Source organism: Berkeleyomyces rouxiae (genome assembly GCF_048999995.1).
Source record: "Berkeleyomyces rouxiae strain 22BRR77 chromosome Unknown BrBRR77_ptg000005l, whole genome shotgun sequence".
Taxonomy (NCBI): Eukaryota; Fungi; Ascomycota; class Sordariomycetes; order Microascales; family Ceratocystidaceae; genus Berkeleyomyces; species Berkeleyomyces rouxiae.
Window position 1 is genome coordinate 364,815 of NW_027396495.1, and position 21,482 is coordinate 386,296.

The 21,482-nt window shown below is 52.7% G+C and overlaps 8 protein-coding genes across 8 annotated transcripts; 5 read left to right on the plus strand and 3 right to left on the minus strand.

Moving 5' to 3' along the window:
- Nucleotides 1-1,874: 1,874 nt before the first annotated feature.
- On the plus strand, nt 1,875-2,865 carry BROUX77_005235 (uncharacterized protein; the record flags this gene model as incomplete). The annotated part of the gene is made up of 3 exons (XM_073750086.1): nt 1,875-1,898; nt 1,953-2,170; nt 2,235-2,865. 3 exons carry the CDS (start codon nt 1,875-1,877, stop codon nt 2,863-2,865), a joined length of 873 nt encoding a protein of 290 aa, XP_073604121.1.
- A 991-nt stretch (nt 2,866-3,856) lies between these two features.
- On the plus strand, nt 3,857-5,402 carry BROUX77_005236 (uncharacterized protein; the record flags this gene model as incomplete). Its single annotated transcript, XM_073750087.1, has 2 exons — nt 3,857-4,386; nt 4,463-5,402. The coding sequence occupies 2 exons, from the start codon at nt 3,857-3,859 to the stop codon at nt 5,400-5,402; spliced, it is 1,470 nt and encodes a 489-aa protein (XP_073604122.1).
- A 267-nt stretch (nt 5,403-5,669) lies between these two features.
- Nucleotides 5,670-6,929, minus strand: BROUX77_005237 (uncharacterized protein; the record flags this gene model as incomplete). The annotated part of the gene is made up of 1 exon (XM_073750089.1): nt 5,670-6,929. One exon carries the CDS (start codon nt 6,927-6,929, stop codon nt 5,670-5,672), a length of 1,260 nt encoding a protein of 419 aa, XP_073604123.1.
- Nucleotides 6,930-8,655: 1,726 nt separating this feature from the next.
- On the plus strand, nt 8,656-9,447 carry BROUX77_005238 (uncharacterized protein; the record flags this gene model as incomplete). The annotated part of the gene is made up of 1 exon (XM_073750090.1): nt 8,656-9,447. The coding sequence occupies one exon, from the start codon at nt 8,656-8,658 to the stop codon at nt 9,445-9,447; it is 792 nt and encodes a 263-aa protein (XP_073604124.1).
- Nucleotides 9,448-10,388: 941 nt separating this feature from the next.
- BROUX77_005239 (uncharacterized protein) lies at nt 10,389-11,532 on the plus strand (the record flags this gene model as incomplete). The annotated part of the gene is made up of 3 exons (XM_073750091.1): nt 10,389-10,451; nt 10,911-11,247; nt 11,525-11,532. The coding sequence occupies 3 exons, from the start codon at nt 10,389-10,391 to the stop codon at nt 11,530-11,532; spliced, it is 408 nt and encodes a 135-aa protein (XP_073604125.1).
- Nucleotides 11,533-12,365: 833 nt separating this feature from the next.
- BROUX77_005240 (uncharacterized protein) lies at nt 12,366-13,710 on the minus strand (the record flags this gene model as incomplete). The annotated part of the gene is made up of 3 exons (XM_073750092.1): nt 12,366-13,324; nt 13,435-13,502; nt 13,571-13,710. The coding sequence occupies 3 exons, from the start codon at nt 13,708-13,710 to the stop codon at nt 12,366-12,368; spliced, it is 1,167 nt and encodes a 388-aa protein (XP_073604126.1).
- Nucleotides 13,711-17,578: 3,868 nt separating this feature from the next.
- Nucleotides 17,579-19,465, plus strand: BROUX77_005241 (uncharacterized protein; the record flags this gene model as incomplete). Its single annotated transcript, XM_073750093.1, has 5 exons — nt 17,579-17,589; nt 17,673-17,742; nt 17,806-17,886; nt 17,966-18,316; nt 18,434-19,465. 5 exons carry the CDS (start codon nt 17,579-17,581, stop codon nt 19,463-19,465), a joined length of 1,545 nt encoding a protein of 514 aa, XP_073604127.1.
- A 723-nt stretch (nt 19,466-20,188) lies between these two features.
- On the minus strand, nt 20,189-21,421 carry BROUX77_005242 (uncharacterized protein; the record flags this gene model as incomplete). The annotated part of the gene is made up of 1 exon (XM_073750094.1): nt 20,189-21,421. The coding sequence occupies one exon, from the start codon at nt 21,419-21,421 to the stop codon at nt 20,189-20,191; it is 1,233 nt and encodes a 410-aa protein (XP_073604128.1).
- Nucleotides 21,422-21,482: the final 61 nt, after the last annotated feature.

The window sequence follows — 21,482 nt, forward strand, 5'->3', positions numbered from 1 at the left end:
GCACTGAGCAGAACAGAGCGGAGCTGGCTCAGACATGTTGGGCAGAAGCTGGTTGCAAGAGCCACGCGCAAGAGGAAAGGAGCTCTGGCTCTGTTCCGCAACCAGACGGCTCGCTGGCCATCGGCATCAGGGTGCCGTGATAGGAGCTTCTCTGGACGAGGATGCCGTTCGAGGGGAAGGGGGCCATGGTCAGCAGGGCTCTCTGCTTCGATAGGGTTTGTCTTGGGACGACTTTCGGTTCACGGCGAGTCCCAGTACATGTCGACGTGGTAGTACGGCTCAGACAGGCCGACTCCCTCAGACCGACAGCAGGGCCGGGCTTTTTCTGTTGCAGGCGGGCAATGCTATTCTGGGGACGGAGAGTCCTTTTGGCGAGCGTAGGAGTAGGAGTAAGAGTCAGAGTGAGGGGCAGCTGTCAAGCTTCAAGCCGAGTGGGTCAAGCTGAGACGAATAAAGAACAAAAGCAGGGCGCACTCACGGGGTCGATTGTGGTCCACGGACAAGCAGAAAAAAAGAATCAATGCCAGTTATGCAGAGACGGATGACGAGAACACGGGCGGACGTGGTTTATCGGACAGGCCTATCCTGCGATTGCTTGGCTTTGCTTTTCTTTGAGAGAAGGTGGACCAGGCGGAGTTATGTGGCAGAACTTCCTTCTTTTTTTTTTTTTTTTTTTTTTTTTTGACTTGAAGACCAACCAGACAGAAGGAAGGCGGCAGGTGACAGGGGGCTGGAATTTTGGGTTGTTTCTGTTTCTGTCACGAGCGGAGCGGGTTGGACCAAACTGACTGGATTGACTGTAGTTGCCGTCGCAAAACAAAGGCACGGGTAGACTTGGCGGGTTGTACTGGTACCTGGACAAGGGCTGAGGTACACGCAAGGAGGAGAACACACAATTTGATATTGAGATGTAGAGTCTAGAGTTTCTGCTTCGTCGGACTCCAGCGTGCTTCTGACGCCATCAAGCCACTCCAGCTCCAACTAGCACTCACTTATTTACTTCACCTGGCAAAAAAAAGGACCACCGGCTCCCTGCTATTCTAGGCTTGTGCTTGTGCTCGGGGGCCTGGGCCCCCTGTGGTGGTCCATGACATGGGATGGCCTTTTTTTTTTTGCTTTTTTTGGCGTGTTGTTTCCTCTGTCCCTATGTTTCCTGGGTCTCTTGCTGGGTACCAGGGTACCAGGGTCCCTTGTCTGTCTCGTTGTCTATCTGCGGTGCTTGATCTGAGGTCTGAGGTTGGCCAAGATACTACTGGAGAGTCTTGTATCTCTGGTCCAAATCCAAGTACAAGTACAAATACAAATACAAGTACGTCTGCTCCTGCTGTTTTGCTTCTGGCTTGTTTCAACTAGCAACTACCACACGCTGCTGTCCCATGTGCAACCATTTTTTCTTGTCTGTTTCTGAGCTTGAGTCACGCTTTGCTTTTTGATCTCTGCCCACGATCGCACCTCCTCCTCCTAATCAACCTTGATACTTGATATCGTGCTCGTGCTAGTTGAGCTTTTGACGACGACTTCACCGGAACCTTGTGTACTTCGCTTCGCTTCGCCTCGCCCTCACCACCACCACCGCTGCCGGAATCCACTTCATCTTAATCACCGCCTCATTGTCTATCGCCCCAGTGCCCCAGAACAAAAGCTGCGACTGTTGTCATCTCCGAAAACAAACACATCGACCACACAAAGAAGCCCCGCCGCCGACTCGCCCAAGCGCCGCTTCAATCAGACGCATTTCCGGCCCCTACCCTCAAGCGCCGACAACCAGAGCGCCTTGCTGCAGCCTGCCTGGCCAAAGCACACCTCGTCAGGTTTCTGCTATCGCGACGCTTCGTCTGGTTTTAGAGCCTTCGCCTCCATAGACTACCGCCATCATGACTCGCTTTGGAGACTTCAGGGTTTGTTGAAAATGCCGCCTACCCAAAGAAGCGCTTCACTAACACGCCCCGCAGATCTTCTGTCGAGACTCGACACTCCCCATCTGCAACCTCATCTCAAAGCGCCATGACCAGAACGGATCATGGGGCGGCTGTGAGCTCAAGGGCATACCTCTAAGCGGGGGCCGCCATCTGGGGAATCTGGGCGTCATCTTGCTGTGTGCCATCGCCATCATCATGACTGTCTTTCTGATTATGCTGTCTTCCCGGAGAAAAGCTGCCGTCGGTCGCATGTGAGTCCCTTTTCAAACCACTAAGCTATAGTCTACAGACGCTAACGATAAGCCCCTTTGCTAGTGAGATGGAGGTGTTCCTTGGCGGCTTTGCTGTGATTCAGGTCTGTGAAATCTTCAGCATTGGCTACTTCCCCCTGAACGAAAAGTTACGCATCTTCTTTACAGCCATACACATTGGCGCCATCATCGCAACAACATGGGTGCTCATGCTGAACGCTGTTGTTGGCTATCAAATACTCGACGACGGCACGCCCATCTCTGTCGGCCTTGTTTTTGGCTCTGCTGCCCCGCTCTTCCTCGGCACCACGTACATTGCCCTTGATACCGGCTACAGCTGGTCAGGCTACTGGGATGATGCGTACAGCGGCAGCAATCGCCACGTTGCGCTCTACGTGCTGTACCAGCTGATGCCGCTTGTCTTTATTGTCGTGTACTTTGTGCTTGAGTGCGTGCTGGTGATCAAGGTTCTTGAGGAGTGGGAGCCGCTGGTCTGGCTGGGGAGCGCCGCCATATTCTTCGCCCTGGGCCAGATCTTTACCTACACCATTAGCTCGCACATCTGCGACGGCACTTCAGGCAAGATTGACGGGTCCATGTTTGAGACCTTTTGCACCATGGTGTCTGTATTGCTGGTGTGGTACTTCTGGACCACCATCACAGAAGAAGACTGGGCTCCTGGCCCTTACGCATAATTACGCCTTGCAACTTGCGGGGTTTGCCGCCGGCCTGTATTATTTTTTTTCTTTTACTTCTCCCCATTCACTTGTCTTATTCGCCCTTTAACCTCTCTCGACCCTTCATTTCCTCCGCGCTCTTATTTTGACTTTGTCTATATCATTCTCGTTAATAGCGGAATGTCCTTTTTTTTCCGATTCTTCTTACACAACCCCCGCCCCCTCTCTCACTGTTGCTACCCTACCTCTCAAAATTCTCGTCTCTCTTTTTCCCCTCATGTTATCTCTAACGCATGTCTTTTCTCTCACTGCATTCATTCTGCATTTTCATGGTTTTTGTTTTTCTGTGGCTTTATGATACTCGGGTCGGATATTGATCGCACGGGCGGAGTTTACCAGGCGTTTCTCATTGGCATATTGTTTTTTATATTTTTCTGCTGCTACTTATCGACATAGTCGCGCTGCATCTGACATTTCAATTGATACCTTTCCCAACCTCGTGCGGTTCTTGTTGAAGCCTTTGTGATGATAAGTGGCGGATTATCGGTGGCTGGTGGTTGGTGGTTGGTGGTTGGGGGTTGGGGGAAACAATAGTGTAGATGGAGATTCGTACCTTTGCTTTCTGGAGTGGACGATGAGACGTATGGTTTTTGTATCTTGCTTCAGGCTTTTGCTACAAGTAGAATGCCCAAGCTCCAGGGCCAGAGTCAAAGCCCAAAGCTCCAATGTCCGTGATCTTGGATCTGCCAGCCACGCAAAATCACATGCAAATTGTTAAATTGTTCGTTGAGTCGTCTTAGTCAGGCCTGCCACTTTTTAGTGGGGCCGGAAGGCTGCGTCACTTTCCACGTCCGGTGCCTCTCAGCCTTGCGTCGTGCTCCTCCACTGACCCACTTCACTAACACAAATACTGGCTTCACTTTTGAAGCTGCGCGAGCGTTACATTACATCTCACTGCTGCTTATCTAATCCAGACGCGCCGATCCGCCGACTGCCCAAGCCACGCACCATGGCCGACTCCGACGGCGAAATCTCCGACGACAACGGCAAGCGCAAGCTCGGCAAGAATGGCGCGCGCAACGGGGGCGACCGCAAGCGCGGCGCCTGGGAAGAAGTCAACCGCAGTTGGGACACGGTCGTGGAAGATGAGGAGGGCGGCCTGTCGCTGGCCGAGGTGCTCGAGGCCGAGAAGCGCCGGCGGCTGATGCGCGACACGACGCCGCTGCAGCGTGGAATCATCCGCCACCTGATGCTGGTTCTGGACATGTCGTTTGCCATGGCCGAAAAGGACATGCTGCCGTCGCGATACCGCCTCACGTTTTCCTATGCTGCCGACTTTGTGCGTGAGTACTTTGAGCAGAACCCCATTTCGCAGATGGGCATAATTGGCATGCGCGATGGCGTGGGCGTCCGGGTCAGCGAGATCAGCGGGAACCCCGAGGAACACTTGAAGCAGCTGCAGAAATGGCAGACTCAGGAAGAGCCCCAGGGGAACCCGAGTCTGCAGAACGCCCTTGAAATGTGCCGCGGCGCACTTTTGTACGTGCAGAAACTCCCACAAAAACAAAGGCCCCTTCTCTTTGTACCTCCACTAACTAGTCTGGCTCTGCCTTAGCAACACGCCGTCCCACGGCACCCGCGAAGTGCTCGTTATTTACGGCGCCCTTCTCTCGAGCGACCCCGGCGATATCCAAGATACCATCTCCAACCTCGTAACCGACCGTATCCGCGTGTCCATCGTCGGGCTCGCCGCCCAAGTCGCTATTTGCGCCGAGCTCTGCCAGCGCACCAACGCCGGCGACGCATCCCAGTACAACATTGCCTTAGATGAGGGCCACCTGCGCGACCTGTTCCTGGCTGGCACCACGCCGCCCGTCACGCGCACCGCCGAGCAGGCCGCGCCCAGTCTGCTGATGATGGGCTTTCCTTCACGCACCGTGGCTGCCGGCTCCGCCAACGCCGTTGCATACTGCGGCTGCCACAACAAGCTGTTCCGCGAGGGATACATGTGCACGCGCTGTGGCTGCCGCGTGTGCCGCCTGCCCGCCTCGTGTCCCGGCTGCGGGCTGACGCTTATCCTGTCCACGCATCTGGCCCGCTCATACCACCATCTGTTTCCGCTTAAGAACTTTGTCGAGGTGCCGTGGGCCGAGGCTGCTCGATCCGCCAGCTGCTATGCCTGTCAAACTCCGTTTCCGAAACGACCAAGCGGTGATTCTGGGCCAGCCGCCGCTGCTGCTGCTGCTGCCGCGAAAACGACCACCACTACTGCCACAGGCTCTGCCGCAGCGCCGCACAAGGAGCCGACCAAGAAGTCCGAGCTCAAGGGCGTCAGCGAGAGCGGGCGCTATTCATGCATCACGTGCAAGAATCACTTTTGCGTCGACTGCGACGTGTTTGCCCACGAGGTGATTCACAATTGCGCGGGCTGCCAGGGCGATACACGCACGACGAAGACGACGACAAAAGCTTCGACAAACGGGACCGCTGGTGCCCATAGTGCAGCAAACGGGAATGGCTTACATGCTTTCAACGGGGCAATGGCAATAGATTGAATGGCACCAACAGGCGCACCAAAACCAAATAAAAAAAGAACAAGACAGCGGAAGGCCTGCACACAGATACCAACATGGTATAAAGGAGTACACACACAGACACGCATTCGATAGCAATATCTTCAAAAGGTTCATTTGGTAGTCATTGCTGTGGACATTAAAGCTAACGGTAGAAGAACCACGGGCGGGGAAAACAAAACGCTCTCAAAACAACCAATATATACAGACACATAGAGACTTCTCCCATATCTCCCCTTCTCCTTTCTCTCACAGATTTCCTCTCTTCGCCTGTTCTCTCTCGATCGACTCAAATAAACTCTTGAAGTTCCCTGCTCCAAAGCCCTCAAAGTCGTTGCGCTGGATGATCTCAATAAACACTGTCGGTCGATCCATCAGTGGCTTGGTAAATAGCTGCAACAGGTAGCCCTGCTCGTCATAGTCAATGAGAATGTTAAGCTTCTCAATCATGTCCAGGTCCTCCTTGAGTTCCCAGTTGCGCTTCTCAGTCTTGAGCCGCACGCGCAGCGTGTCGTAGTAAGTCTTGGGCACGCCGATAAAGTCGACACCACGCGCCCGCATCGCTGTCACGGCGCTGAGGATGTCGGGCGTCTTGAGCGCAATGTGCTGCACGCCGGGGCCCGAGTTGAACATGACAAACTCTTCAATCTGCGACTTCTTTTTCCCCTTAGCCGGCTCGTTGATGGGCATCTTGACCATGTTATCCTCGCTAGCCATGACAATGCTGTTGAGCGCCGAGAACTCGGTGCTGATCTGCGAGTCGTCAACCGACCAGAAGCGGTGGAAGTCGAGGCAGCGCTCGTAAAAGGCGCACGCGTCGCGCATTTCGTCCCACGACTGGTTGCCCACGCAGTGATCGATGCGCTCCAGCACCACCTCTGGCAGCATCGCCGCGCCGAGCGCTGTCGCCGGCTTAGGCTCCACTGCCCGGAAGCCCGGCATGAACGGCCCGGTATAGCCGGAGCGGCTGATGAGCGTATGTGTGGTGTCGCCGTACGTGCGGATAATGGCTGTGGTCACGCTGCCGTGGCCGGCGTCGACGTTCTTGGTCGGCGGCTGCACAGAGACGGCGTTGCCCTGCATCGCCCGCGCGTACACAGCTGCCACATTGTCAACCTCGAAAGCAACGTCCTTGACAGCGTCGCCGTGGCGTTCAAGGTGGGCGTGCATCTCCTCCAGCAGCGCCTTGTCGGCAGGTGTGATGGGTTCGTCTTCCGGTAGGTGCCGGCAGGAGCGCAGCGGCGACGTAAAGACAAAGCACACGCTAGAGTTGCGCAGCACATATGATGAAAAGTACCGGCTGCCCGTCTCGAGCCCGCGGTAGGCTGTGGTGGTGAAGCCGAAAACGTTGGTGTAGTATGCCGCGGCCTGTTTGGCGTTGCCGACCCACCAGGTGACGTGATCATAGCCCTTGAATGTGGTCGGCGCGGCATGGTGGTCGGCAAAGGATGTGGTTTCGGGTGATTGATATCGAGGAGAGACCTCGTCTGTCAAGAGAGCAGGGGCCATGTTGAACAATAGAAGAGAAGAGAAGAGAGGACGGGTAGGATGCGAGTGTGGGGACTGATGGCAGCACAGAAACCAGGGTGGGTGTAAGTGGGATTAGGGAACAGTAATGGACGCGTGGGGAGAAAGCCAGCTTTTTCTAGATGCAATCAAAGTGGTCAACACGATGTTGCAAGGAGGCTCAAAAATGTCAAGACTGGGTATTTATGGTGAGAATAATGGTGAGAATGAGATGATGTGATGTGAGATGAGATGAAATTATCTGGGCGGTGAGCGAAACATAAAGAGGCCGAACAACAAGGGAAGGAACCTGCTCTTTATAACATGGGACGAGCCATCACCAAGGCCATATCAGGCAACAGCCGGAATGGGCCTGTCGGGCTTTTTGCGCAACTGCCCTCTCGGGTCAAGGTCTTATGCCGCGCCAGGGCTCAAAGGCTCAAGGACTCAAGGGCTTATCCTTATCGCTACAACATACGACAAGTCCACAAGTAACTAGTTGCAGGTACATACATACATACATCTCATCTGGCCCATGCTCAGCAGATTCCGCCCTTTGTCCCACCCGCCTACGGCCGCACTCCTACGGCGCGGCGTCACGGCCTCTCCAACACGACGATCTCTCACACCCAGGCCCTTCGGCATATGGCATCCCACGGCCCTCCGTGAAAAGGGGGCCTCTCCCCCAGATTGCCCAGCCATGCCCAGCGTCTGGGTCTTGGTCTCCTGACCGCCCCGTCGCACAGCGAGTAGCCAGCGAGTCAGTAGCGCGAACAGGACGCCGTCTTACGTCATTCGGGACTCGTCCCGTGATATTTTTAGGCTGCTTTTGTTCCAAGCTGCTTCCCTCATCGTTCGATCTGTTGCTCCGGCGAGAAAACAAAATTAAATAAATGGCGCAGGGCGGGCGGTTTCAACGTCACGTTCGTCCTTGGTCAGGAAACAAACTGCCTAGCCTCGGCGTCCGTTTCGAGGTCTGAGCCATGTATGTATGTATGTACATACATACATTATCACCTGTCTCTGGCTCTCTTGCTGCTGATGTATTGACTAAACCAGCACAGCCAGCTCTATGCCGACTCGCATGTTCCAAGTACAAGACAGTCCTATCCTCTCCCATAAGCCACAGGCTACGTGCGTGACGTTGGCCTTGGGGCCACTTACACCTGCCACTAAGCCGCGGCCATCCGCCGTAAGCCGGCCAAAGCCGCGCCCACCACCACCCTGACGCGCGCGCAAGTTTACAGGCCCCTAAGTGAGTCTCCAACAGCGTAAACCTCATTCAGTCAGTCATCTGCACTCCTTGGCCGCCCGCCCCAGTCTCGGCCGGCTGTTACATCTTGTTTTCCCCAAGCCTGGCCTAGCTACATGGAGCTAGTGCCGATGCTGGAACACTGGGCGCTTGGCCTGGGTTTCCGTCCGTCCCAGTTCCGCCCCTGTCGGTTTAACTCGAGGGCGGAATTTGGGGGTTAAAACTAGACACAGCTTTTCAGGTCAGCCTGTCTTTATCCCGCTGTGCTCCCCGTTCACTGCCTGCCCTTTCCTCAATACCAGCCATCGGTCTCCTTTGCTTGATATCAGACACTCTCAGTCGCACATTGATTGCATGCATGTTTTGTATCTCTGCAAACAAGATCCTGTTGATACCTCTATCATCTCTCTCGTCCTCCCGCGTCTCCACTTTTCCCGTCCTCCACTTTAATCGACATCATTGTTGAGCCTCATCATCATGATCGATCTTGACCTCACCAAGAACGACATTAACGTTCTTGAAAAGATCAACGACCCCGAGTCTGACCCTGCGCGCCGTGTTGTCGTTGACGACTCGCTGCCCAAGGACCCCCATGTGTCGGATCCAGAGACCTACCACACGGTGAGCTCTGCCGAGCGTGACATCATCCGCGCCATCCAGACCGTAGAGATGCAGCTGGCAAGACTGCAGCCTCACTCTCTAGAGAACTCTCTTGGGGGATATATGGACTGCGTGAGAAAACTAGACTCTCTCATCGACACATACCCCAACTACGCCAGTGCCCGAAACAACAGGGCCCAGGCCTATCGCCGCCTCTACGGTGACGTACTACTTGTCCACCACACATCTGATCCCAGACGCCTCATCCAGTCACCAGACGAAGAATCCGTGAGGGCTGCCGCCGTCGTTGTACTGGGTGACCTTGACACAGCAGTGGACCTTCTTAGCCCCGCAACTCCGTCTACACCGATATCCCCGCAGAACATGAAGACCCTTTCAGCTGCACACACTCAGCGCGCAACCATCTATCATTCGACAGCAAAGCTCCTTCCGTCAGGATCCCTGACGCTTCCAGCTACACGCCGGGAAGCTGGCTGGAGCAAAATGGGCTTTGAGACCGCCGCCTCCCAGGATTTCGCCATGGGTGGTAGATACGGGAGCGAGGTCGCAAGGGGATTGGCCGTTGCCTTGAATCCGACAGCCAAACTATGCGGCCAGATCGTTCAAGAGGCCATGAAGAAGGAATACGGATCAGCGTATCAGACGTGAACGTGACCGAGGGATTTGTTTCGTTGATTGTAGTCAGGTAGCCAGCAATAGAGTACCATTCATTGGCCGTTGGTGGCATCGAATAACCAAATCCCAGATAAGCATTGAGGTCATAGCAAAGTTGGAGTATCGGTGAGGCGCCGCATGTACAAGTATTTCCCTCATTAGGGTTTCAGCCGGGTCCTGCAGCCTCAGCACACGAACACCCGCTACTTTGTCGTCATAAACACCTGTTCAGCCCTTCCCAGCTAGAGCCCCAATCGTCTAATGATGAAGCGTTAGCATCCACCTGGGTGGTGTATCAGAACGTAGTCTCATGAACACCTAAATATACCTGAGACCAGTTTGGATAGTCTGCTGCGTAGTGCGGCCTTGTTCGATGCCTTCGCGGTTGATGCGCAATACTGCCGCACTGGTGCCGATGAAGACCGCAAAGACAGGGTCCATGACCCGTGAGATGATGTAGGCCTGTGCCATTTTGATGTCCGTTTGGAGGTAAATAATGAAAGTCGATCTGCCTTCCGCTGAGAGTCCAACACTAACTAACTACCACGCCACCAGCCTTGATGCCACAGGACGATGAATAAGCCTTGTCCCCACCCCACTCATGATAGTGCTGCTATCGATAAGCTTGAGATAAGGCCCCCACTACAGCCCGCCCAACGGTTCGTTATTTTAACCGAATATGCCCCGCTGACTAAACAGTCCTATCTTTTTTTTTTGGCCAATTGAGTCTTTTTTTCGGTGCGAGGCAGCACGTGATCTGGCGGGCTTAGTCTTGCCCCAAGAGTTAATCCCACACAAAATTTCGAACTTGTGTGGAATCTCTGGAGCCAGGGTTTTTTGATAGCCAATTCTTGCGACTACGATACTTTACCGTTTTCAACTCCATATTCCCTAAGCCCAGACGTCTTGTCCCGACCCTCAAGACACCCGACAAAATGAAGTTCCTCAAGGTTGGCCGTGTTGCCATTATCACCCGTGGCCGCTACGCCGGCAAGAAGGTACTATTTTCTTCCTTGATAGTCATACGAAAAGAAAAAAAATCGCCTGGCCCCAATCGTTCTCGATACTCGTCCTGTGCTCGTCTCGCTCGCCACCAAAACCATTATCCGATCGATATCTACTCTCGATTCCAGCATTCCATTTAGAAATTCGACGTGACAATACAGCTGCTCAACGTCTAGCCAAACTCGCACCAACCGAACGACCATTCCCAGCCATACAGCTTCGAGTCATGTCAAAACACCATCCCGACCAATCACCAGTTCAGAGAGCGAGAAGAATTTTCTTCAAGTGGTCACCACCGAGACAATGGATACAGAGGCGAGACATGAGAGCACGATTGCCGGCCAAGATCGATTTAAATTCGGACTCCCCTCCCTCCCCAGCTGAGAACGTACGCTCGTAACATACCAAGTGTGACAGTTTACTGACCTTGACTCTCGTCATGTTACCTGCAGGTCGTGATCGTTCAGCCCATTGACAACGGCAAGAAGCCCCACCAGTTCGGCCACGCCATTGTCGCCGGCATCGAGCGCTCGCCTTCCAAGATCACCCGCCGCATGTCCAAGACCCGCCAGGAGAAGCGCAACAAGATCAAGCCCTTCATCAAGGTCGTCAACTACAACCACCTCATGCCCACCCGCTACACCCTGGAGCTGGAGGGTCTCAAGGGCGCCGTCTCGGCTGAGACCTTTGCCGAGGTCAGCCAACGGGAGGATGCCAAGAAGACCGTCAAGAAGGTCTTTGAGGAGCGGTACACGAGCGGAAAGAACAGATGGTTCTTCCAGTCTCTGAGTACGTTGCCATTCCCATTCCCCGCTGTTCCCATAGATGCTTTGCAAAGGAAAAACATAACATACACAACCTGCTTGATGGAATCGATATTCTGGGTGCTGGGCATCACGACGAGCCTGTCTTGTTTTCTTTTACTACACGGCTGTCACAGATGCCCCTCCATCCTAGCACTACATCCACCTCCACAGCAGGCTCGTGAATTTGCACCTTCAAAAGCACTCCCCTCTCCCCCTTCACCAACACTTGGAACAACGTCCACTAACATCTCTTCTCCCAGGATTCTAAATCGTCTTTTTCACTGTCATCGGGCTCGGGAGTTGGCTTAGGCTTGTAAACAGCATCCATAGGGCTTTTGTTTGTGCCCCGGTTTTGGGTTAAATACGAAAAAAATGAATTGATTCGGCCGGTACTTGTTTTTTTTTCTTCTTGCACACTTGTCAGCAACCTTTTTTTTTTCTCTCTGCATGTGTGTTTCGTCTTCTGCTAAGAAGAAGAAAAAGAAAAAAAAAAGAGGACAACAACAACAAAAAAAACCCTGCTTCGCCCGGAGAAAGAGAAGCCTGAGACGCAGTCTTCCATCATGATATTTGAACAAGACAAGAAGAATCTTGCAAGAAACAAAAAAAACCCCATCCCCTCAAAATTACGCAGCACAAAAAAATAGATAATGACCAACCCAGTTATGGACACAAATGCACCATGATTTTTTTCTTGATATTGATATAAGAATTGATTTTGATTCTTTTTTTATATTGAGCGTGGGATAATGGAAAAAGAGAAAAAAAGCGTCTGAGGCCGTGTACCCTAAACAGTAGGATGTAACACTGTATAACTAACTAACATGGGTGAATAAAAAACAAGCCCTAGTAATTGCCAAGCCCATAGCACGCCGATCTTTCATATCAGGTACAAGATGGAAGAAAAAAAAGAGGAAAGTGAAAACTTGGAAACGGATCGGATGCGAGGACGGAGAGAGACCCCAAAACTGAGAACATGAGACAAAGGGAAAAAAAAAGGGGGGGATCACAGGATTAAATAAAGAGAGATCTGATGTCGTCTAAAAAATATAAGTTCGTTACCGCACAAAGGGGCGCGCGGGAGAGATAAAGGAAACAAGATTAAGAGGAATGGGAGCTCTGGGCCAAAGGACTAGCACTGGAAGCCGACGAGGGGCCAGAGAAGAAGTAGAAAAGCATCACGACAGCCATGAGCACAACAGCCAGCTTGCGCGTGCTACGAGACTGGAAGAAGCGGCCAATATCGGCAGCTTGGGCAACTAGCTTGTCGTAAGGAGTCTTGTAGTAGACCAGACCACTCAGGGCAATGGCATAACCAAAGAACTGGAGGCCGGTGACAGGGGCGTTCCAGATGAGCATGGAAGAGGCGACCAGTAGAACATCCTTGAGCACTCCGCACAGGGTCATGACGACGGCCGAGGTCTTGCCAATGAGGAAGACGACAGACAGGTTGAGGGTGAAGGCAACGCAACCGTTAAGCAAAAAGACACCCATGCCGACGTTGGCAAAGTCCTGATAAGTGACTCTGGGGATTTCCCAGTACAGAGCGACCATGAAGTTCATGAAAGCACAGATGGGAGCAAAGTAGTAGACGGAAACGAGGGGATCCATCTTGTACTCGCCACTGAGCAACTTCTCAACCATGGTCAAGCGCAGAGCCTCAAAAACAATGCCCAGAATCTGGTAAACAAAACCAATGAGGACAAACTCAATCTCGCCAAAAGAAGCGACAATGACACCAAGCACGATGACGGACACATTGAGCAGGACGCTAAGCTTGGGCTGGGTGTTGCCCATGGCCCACGAAGACAGCAGAACAACAACAGGGGTGGTAGCCTTGAGCATTTGGATGAAGGAGACGGAAAGGTATAGATAGGTCATGTTTCCGCAAATCAGACTGAGACTGAAGCAGACACCAATGGGCACAATTCCGCGCATGTAAACCTCAGGTGTCATGTTGATCTTCTTGCGGCCGTCAAGCAGGTTGGTGGTCCGGGACATCAATTGGGTCATGACAGTAGCAAAGGACAGATGGTAGGTGGTCAGCAGAACGGGGAAGCCTGTGCACGCATGTTAGAAAGATGTTCACGGATATGTACACAAGACTTGCAGTGCATGGTGTGAGTGGTGCAGAAGATGTATATGGCGGCAGCATGACAATTATACATACGGAAGTTGAGGGTATCCAGGATCCATTTGTTCATGATGATCAGGGCACCACTGACTGAAATCCAAAGGCTATATTCAGGACAAGTGCTATTAGCATGTGAAATCAAAAAGCGTGGCGGCAGGTCACAACGACGTACATGACATAGGCAGAGGCGGGGATGCTGTCACTGAACTTGGCCGGAGCCTTGGCGATGGTAGCCGGGGCGGGCAGGAGGGTGCTCTCCTTTGTATCCATGGAGGAGTCGATGGACAGGCGTTCTTTAGTATCGCCAGACATTTTGAACTGGTGGACGGTTGACGGCGGGAATAGACAGAAGAGGACGCGAAGGTTGGAAACAAACAAAGCCCAGACAACAAAAGTCGAGAAAGGCGAGGCAGGCGGAAGTCGATATCTGTAGGGTGGTTGGTAATTGGTGATGGATGAGTAAGTGAGTGGCCAAAAGTGCAAGACAATCGAGGAGATGAAATTAATGAAGAGAAAGAGAAACAAGAGTGATAGCAGAAGAGAAGAAAATCGAATAGTGTGGATAAATGAAACGAAAAGGGCCTGAACTGGGGAGGTCAAGCAATGGTAGGTGCAAGTAAAAGGAAGGAGGAAAAAAATACGAAAGAAAAGAGAGCATGAAAAAAGAAAAAGGTAAAAAAAAAAAAAAAAAAACAAAGCAAGAACCAGAAAAGGAACAGGTCGCAGCCGACGGAAGGAAGACGAAAGGGCGCGCGAGAGATCAGGGCTAGAGTTCAAGCAAGCAAGTACCTATACAAGTGCAGATTCAATCAAGTGCAAGAGCAAGTGCGTGTACTAACAGGAATGAATCAAGGCAAAAAGGAAGGCGCCAGAGGCAAGGAAATTAGCCACCAGGAGAAGAAAGGGTTAGGGATAAAACAGACGCAAAAACAAGGGATCGGGGGACAGGAGCGGCGAGGAAAGGAGACGTGGACAACTGATGGAAGAAGATTGAAAATTGAAGATTTAGGGCTATGGACTGGGAAGCGGTCAAGGCCTTTATGAGTGAGTAGCTTCAGGTGCATGTGCTTCTGCAGGTAACTGCCCCCAGAGCTTGGTGTTGGTGATTTTATTAGTTACGCCTCGTACCTTGCGTACTTTGCTCTGTTTTTAGACACAGTACTAATGCTAATTCAAGATCACGGCTGGCTTGCTCTCGATGCATGCTGCAGCCGGACTGGGTTTGTATATTTAGAGTTTTCTGACCTCCAATTCATAGGAAACCAACTAATGTGTAGTCATGTACATAGTTTCCTCATCCCCAGCAGCTCGACCGTGGCATACGCAATATGCGACATGACTGGAATGCTTGCCAATCATGGCTCCAGATGTTTCTCGGCTCACGCCAACTGTGTGAAACTTGAGTCAGCCAGAAGTGCTAATTAGTTCCCTCTATTCCTCTCTATTAGGGCCCACCGTCGATCAATCAGTCGACAATCGACTATCGACTATCAAACATCGATTTTCAACACTGCCCCCACCAAACCAGCCAGAATTTTGGTGTGCTGTTGCTGTTAGCCGCAAATCACGGTCACGTGCCGGATCACGTTGAGATCATGCTGGGCTCCACTCGGTGCTTCCGCCCCTGCATAAAGGCACAAAGCGGCGGAAAGGCCCCTGTTGTCTCTGCACACGGCCGCAGGCCCGGCCCGGACTCGTTCGCGTTCTTTTCCGATAGCCCAGCTTTCTACGTGTGTATACATACCATGATCCTCTCTCCGCCCCTGCAGTTAGGCTGCTAGTTATCGCGCTAGTTCCGGAGGTCAGTCGACTTAACTCCACGGTTTGCAGCCCGCAAGTTGTTTCAAAGACAGAATACGATGTTTGTATGGTCAAATCTGGTACAAGGCTCCGTTCTCCGTGCGCTTATCGACGTGGCAGTATGAATATGCAGACATGGGTAGCGACGCTGCTATAGCCAGGCACAGTGGTGCAGTCAGACGCGCATCAACTACCACGACAATATTCGGGAGTGAGTCTGATAATTGCTTGGAATCTACAAGCAAGTCACAATGCCAAGACAAAATAAGGCACATCAACTTTACGGCACATGCCAGGGAGCTTGAAGCCTTTCATTCCACTTGACTGCAGAATAAGGATACAATGAACAAGACATCACTGTCAAACAATCAATGCACGCAAAGACAGTGCAGATAATGGACCCTTGTGCTTGTGTACTACTTGCTCATGCTTCCTTGCTGTACCTACCCTACACTTGTCCAAGCATCACATCACGACAGGCTCCTTGCTGCTGTGCTACAGCTTACAACTTGTCGAGCTGTATCCGAAATCAGACGACTGAGACTACGATGGAACCCATGAGACGGCCAAAAGAAAGCCACCGTGCCACATCGCTATAGGTACAACCACGCCCAGTTTGGCGCCTCTTTGCAGGGCAACGATCTACAAGCGACAGTCAGGGGTTGACAACAAGCAAAACAACCAACGAGGGAGCACATAACATGATGATTGATTCATGTCGCCACGCACTCTATTCGCAACGGTGAATGCTGCATCGACGGAGCCCACGCATTCCTCGCGGCAAAACCGCCAGAGAGCAAGCACACTACACCACCGTGCGTATGCACATCCAGAAGCCAAACAGAAACAGGAGGATGGGGCTGGCTGTCTAGATAATAATGACAGCTAATTTCAACATGGAAGACCAAAGACGATCTGCAGGGATGGATGTTCAGTTCCAGCTCAAGCTCAAGCTCTAGCTTCAGCTTCAGCCCACACACAGCACACATGAGGGCCTACTACACAGAGGGACCATAGAGGCCCGAGAAGCAACGAGCGGATAGAGGTGCTGTAAGCCTGATTTACAGCGCAGGGCACCTTGCCTCAAACATTTCGCGTCCTGTGTACAGTATTTATCCAACTACAACTTACATTCGGCCAATCCTAGAGCAACGTGACATGATAAAAGGCCAGGCTACGACTATAGGTTCCCCAGAAGGCTGAGCCAAGTGCCCTAGAAACTCCGTCTAGATACTCCGTCTGTCATCTGTGTCGTTAAAATGCGGAGCGGGGTGAAGTGGGGCTGGAAAAGGTACGAGAAGGCAAGTCAGAGAGGAAGAAGGAGAGAGGGAGCAGGCATTTGGGTTCGCTGATTGATTGATTGATTGATAGAAGCGAATTAAGCCGGGGGGAGACCATGGCCCATAACACACACTCGCATGTACAGACGATTAAAAAAAAGAAAAAGAAAAAGGGGTGTCACAAAGGGAATCCAATGAGAAAGGAAGAAAAAAAATAAGGAACAAAGGAGCTACGCTAGTGAACCGGACACATAATACGATGAGGCTTTGCGTTTGGTCCTTCCATAAAGACAGAAAGAACATGTTGGCCTCTTGGTAACTAGTTAGTTGCTTTCACTTCTCTAGTTTTACTTTTCTCGTTAGGGTTTGTCTCTGCCATCCCCCCCATCCCCCGGCAGTCCCAAGTCACAGGGATGGAATCTAGGGCGCCTGGTTATAGGGCAGAAAGAAGCTTTGAGCTAGGGTTCACCAGGGCTCCGCTTATCACGCTTATCACAGGGCATACGCATATAACTAGGGGAAGCCGTGAAGAATAGCCACCAATAGATGGTCTAGCCCATGGGCCAAGGTGTGGCTCAACTTGGTTGACAACTGGCTGCATTAAGACACCGTTGGTTTTTCGGCTTCTCCAAGGAGCCTCCGCACAGCCTGGGTCGACTTTGCAGCCCGCCACCGGTCTAGTCCGCCGGCTGCAGTCGACGGTTCGATGGAGCCGTGCAAATAATACAGCTGCAAGCCATAATTGGCGGCGAAGCTGGCCGGCAGGAATTGCTCACCGCACCCACCAACCCAATTCCTGATAACTATCACTAGTTGGGCAACTATGTAGTTAAACCAACAAGTGAAGTGAAGCAACTGTCTACCTACCTTTACCTGTTTGGCTTGGATTGTCCACCCGCATTATCACACCGCCTAATCGCATCCTTCAGACCAGCTCCCCCTCCTCTCTTCTTTTCTCTTCTCCCTTGCTCCCACTTCATTGTCAACTTGGCTTCTTTGCCTCTTTATCTTCTGCCTTTCCGTTGCATATCGCGCTTGGTTCAGCTTGGCCTTCATCTTATCCCATAGTCTCACCCATCAAGACCCCAAGAATTGCTATCATGGCCGACTCGTGAGTAGCCCAGCCGTCGTCTTCGTGCCCTCGATATTGGTGTCCAGTTGCTAATTAGCCCTCCCTCGTTTCTCCCGCATCAGCAAGGTTGACGTTCTCATCATCGGCGCTGGCCCCACGGGTCTCGGTGCTGCTAAGCGCCTCAATCAGATCGTGAGTCGCTTCATTCTTTGCTGCCTCACAGCCGAGTACATACTAACAGAATTGCTATCGTAGAATGGCCCCTCGTGGCTGATCATTGACTCGGCTGACAAGGCCGGTGGTCTGGCCGGCACGGACACCACCCCGGAAGGATTCGTAAGTCGTCATGCCGCCCCGAGTTCAAGCCATAGATAGGCCATGCCTGCCGCACCTATTCTAACACCCGTTTCTTTAGCTGTTCGACGTCGGTGGCCATGTCATCTTCTCCCACTACAAGTACTTTGACGACTGCCTAGACGAGGCCCTGCCCAAGGAGGATGATTGGTACAACCACCAGCGCATCTCTTACGTCCGCTACAAGGGCCAATGGGTGCCCTACCCCTTCCAGAACAACATCTCCATGCTGCCTGTCGAGGACCAGGCCAAGTGCATTGACGGCCTGATTGACGCTGCCCTGGAGCACCGTGTTTCTAATACTAAGCCCAAAGACTTTGACGATTGGATTGTGCGACTGATGGGTACTGGCATTGCCGATATCTTCATGCGCCCTTACAACTTCAAGGTCTGGGCCGTCCCTACTACCAAGGTAAGAAAGACCCAGCTGGAACTGTCTTCAGTCTTGGTAACGTCAGTACCGACGTCACGGTCACCCCATCCACCGCCACCGCCACCGCCACCATCGCTAACCAACACACCTCTTTAGATGCAATGCGCTTGGCTCGGCGAGCGTGTTGCCGCTCCCGACCTGAAAAAGGTCGTTCGAAATGTCATTGAGGGCAAAGTTGCTGGCAATTGGGGCCCCAACGCCACTTTCCGCTTCCCCGCCCGCGAAGGAACCGGTGGTATCTGGACTGCCGTTGCCGACACTTTGCCCAAGGAGAAGACGCGCTTCGGCAAGACCAACGAGGTCGTCAAGGTCGACCCCGCTGCTCACAAGGTCACTCTGCGGGACGGCAGCACCATCACCTACGGCAAGCTCATCTCCACCATGGCTGCCGACCAACTAATCAAGCAGATTGGCGACTCGGAGCTGCAGGAGGCTTCCAAGAACCTGTACTATTCCTCAACCCACGTCATTGGTGTTGGCATCCGCGGTGCCAGACCCGAGCGTATTGGCGACAAGTGCTGGCTGTACTTCCCCGAAGATAACTGCCCCTTCTACCGCGCTACCATTTTCTCCAACTACTCGCCCTACAACCAGCCCCAGGCTGACACTAAGCTGCCCACACAGCGCCTGGCTAATGGCTCTAAGCCTGCATCGACCGAGGCCCAGCCTGGCCCGTACTGGTCCATCATGCTGGAGGTTTCCGAGTCCACCATGAAGCCCGTCGACCACAAGACCATTCTGGAGGAGTGCATCCGCGGCCTGATCAACACCGATATGATCAACGCCGACGACGAGATTGTTTCCACCTACCACCGCTGCTTCGACCACGGCTACCCCACCCCGTCGCTGGAGCGCGAGGACGGCCTCAAGGTGATCCTGCCCAAGCTGCAAGACATGGACATTTACTCGCGCGGCCGCTTCGGCAGCTGGAGATATGAAGTCGGTAACCAGGACCACTCGTTCATGCTGGGTGTCGAGGCCGCCGACCACATCGCCTCGGGCGCCGTTGAGCTGACCCTCAATTATCCCGATTTCGTCAACTCGCGTCAAAACGCCGAGCGTCGCCTGGGACCACTGGGCGTGTCGTCGAGCTCTTCGCTGGCTGTCGACTCTCACAAGAAGGTTTGAGAGAGAGAGAGAGAGGGGTAGTGTATTTACACATGGATAGATACATATAAGCGCGGGAGGGTGAGCTTAGTACCTTGTGACTTGATCAAATGAAACAAATAACAAACGTATGTAGTACGGTGACAATTTCTTTATTTTTTTTAAGAGAGAGAGCGTGTGTATACAGATATTTATTGAGCGCAAACGCCGATCATGACGGATTGTGGGTTGTAACAGCAGACGAAACAAGGCTCAGCCACAAAAGACTTTCTGCAAGGAACCCAGAGCCTAGGAGCTCTCCAAATGAACAGACACGACTATCAATGTGAGGGAAAAAAATGAAGAAAAAAAACAAGAAAAGAAAAGAACGCCTATGATTTCCCATACCACCTAATTTAAAAAAAATAAGTACTAGTAAGAGCAAACGAAGAAAAAAAAAACAAGTGAAGCAATAAGCCTGCTCTTTTTTTGTTCCAAAAGAGAAAGAAGAAAAGAAACCACCAAATTGTCGTGATTCTTGAGAAGGGGGGGAGGGGTGAGGGCGAGCATTCAATGACGTAGAGATAAGAAAAAGACAAAGGAAATGATCTATCAAAGAGCATGAAAAAAAATAAACAATGAACAAATCTTTGTAGGGGGGGGGGGGGGGATTTCATGTGATGTTTGAGGATGAGCCAGCCTCAAATCATCCTGTGAAAAAAAAAAAAAAAAAGAGGCAAACAAGAAAAGACAGATATATCACGTTCATGACCTGTTCTTTCTTCTCGAGCGGACGGTGCTCTTAGGCTTCGACTTGGCCTTGGCTTCGGCCTTGGCCTTGGCATCGCGCTCTTCCTGCGTGCCCTCTTTGCCAATGTTGCGCTCGTCTTCGGGCTTCCACGTGCCCTCAAAGTCGTGGCTGACCATGGCGGCCGGGTCGTCGATGCCCTGGGCGCCCATCTGCTCGACGCCGGGCGAGAAGCCGGTGATGGGCAGGACGACGACGTCGCCGACGCGGCGGGTGCTGGTCATGCCGGTGAAGTTGGCCCAGGTGATATTGGGCGCAGGCGCGTCGTCCGTCTTGAAGTAGTGGGGGCTGTTGAGGTAGTCCATAATGACATCGGTCCAGACGGCAGGGCCGGTGAATTCAATTACGTTTCTGTCGTTGAAGTGGGCGAGCTTGCCTGCAGCCTTGCGCGTCAGTGTCTCCTCGGTGATGCGGGCAATGATTTCGCGCAGCACGGGGTGGCCGGGCTTGGCCTTGATGGTCCACTGGCAGAATTGGATGCGGCGCGAGTACCACTGGGCCCAGTCGGGGCGGTCGGGGTCAGCCTCGATGCCAATGACGAGACCAAACGAGTCGCGGGACATGCTCTTGGGGACCCACTCGCTGGCACTCTTCAGGGCATGGGTGTCAATGTCGGAGTAGATGCCGCCACGGGCGAAGAGAATGAGGTAGCGGAAAAAGTCGGCCTTGAGGACGGGCATAGGCAGGGACTGGTAAGCCTCAATGATTTCGGGAGTGGAGGCATACAGAAGGCGGATCAGAGGGTAAGCAACAGCGTCGGTAATGACCTCGTGGATAAAGCCCGGGTGCTGGATGGACCAGGAAGCCTCCTGTTCGCGGAAGTTGAATCTGCCGTCGGCGGGTGTGTATTTCCACGTCTGCCAGATGTAAGCAGGGAACTTGGAGGCAACGTTGTAAGAGTATGTGTACTCGAGCTTCTCGCGAAGAGACATCTTGGAGGTGTCCATTAGGGGCTTCTGAGCAGTGGCTGCCGACGAATCAATGGCATTGGCGGGGCCCTTGGCGTCGAGGTTGGTCTTGGTATTGGTGGTAGACGGCGAAGCAGTGGATGCCGCAGAGCCGGTTTTGGCATTCTTGGATGTCACGTCTGACGTGGGTAAAGGAGCCGCGCTTTCTTGGGTTTGTGAGAGGAGGAAGAATAGAACAAAGAGGAAGAGAGCGCCGGTGATGGCTCTCTTTGCGGACAACATGACGGGCGGATTAGGGGTGGCAATTGCGGAGTTGGTGTTTGCCGGGTCGAGTGCGAGGAGA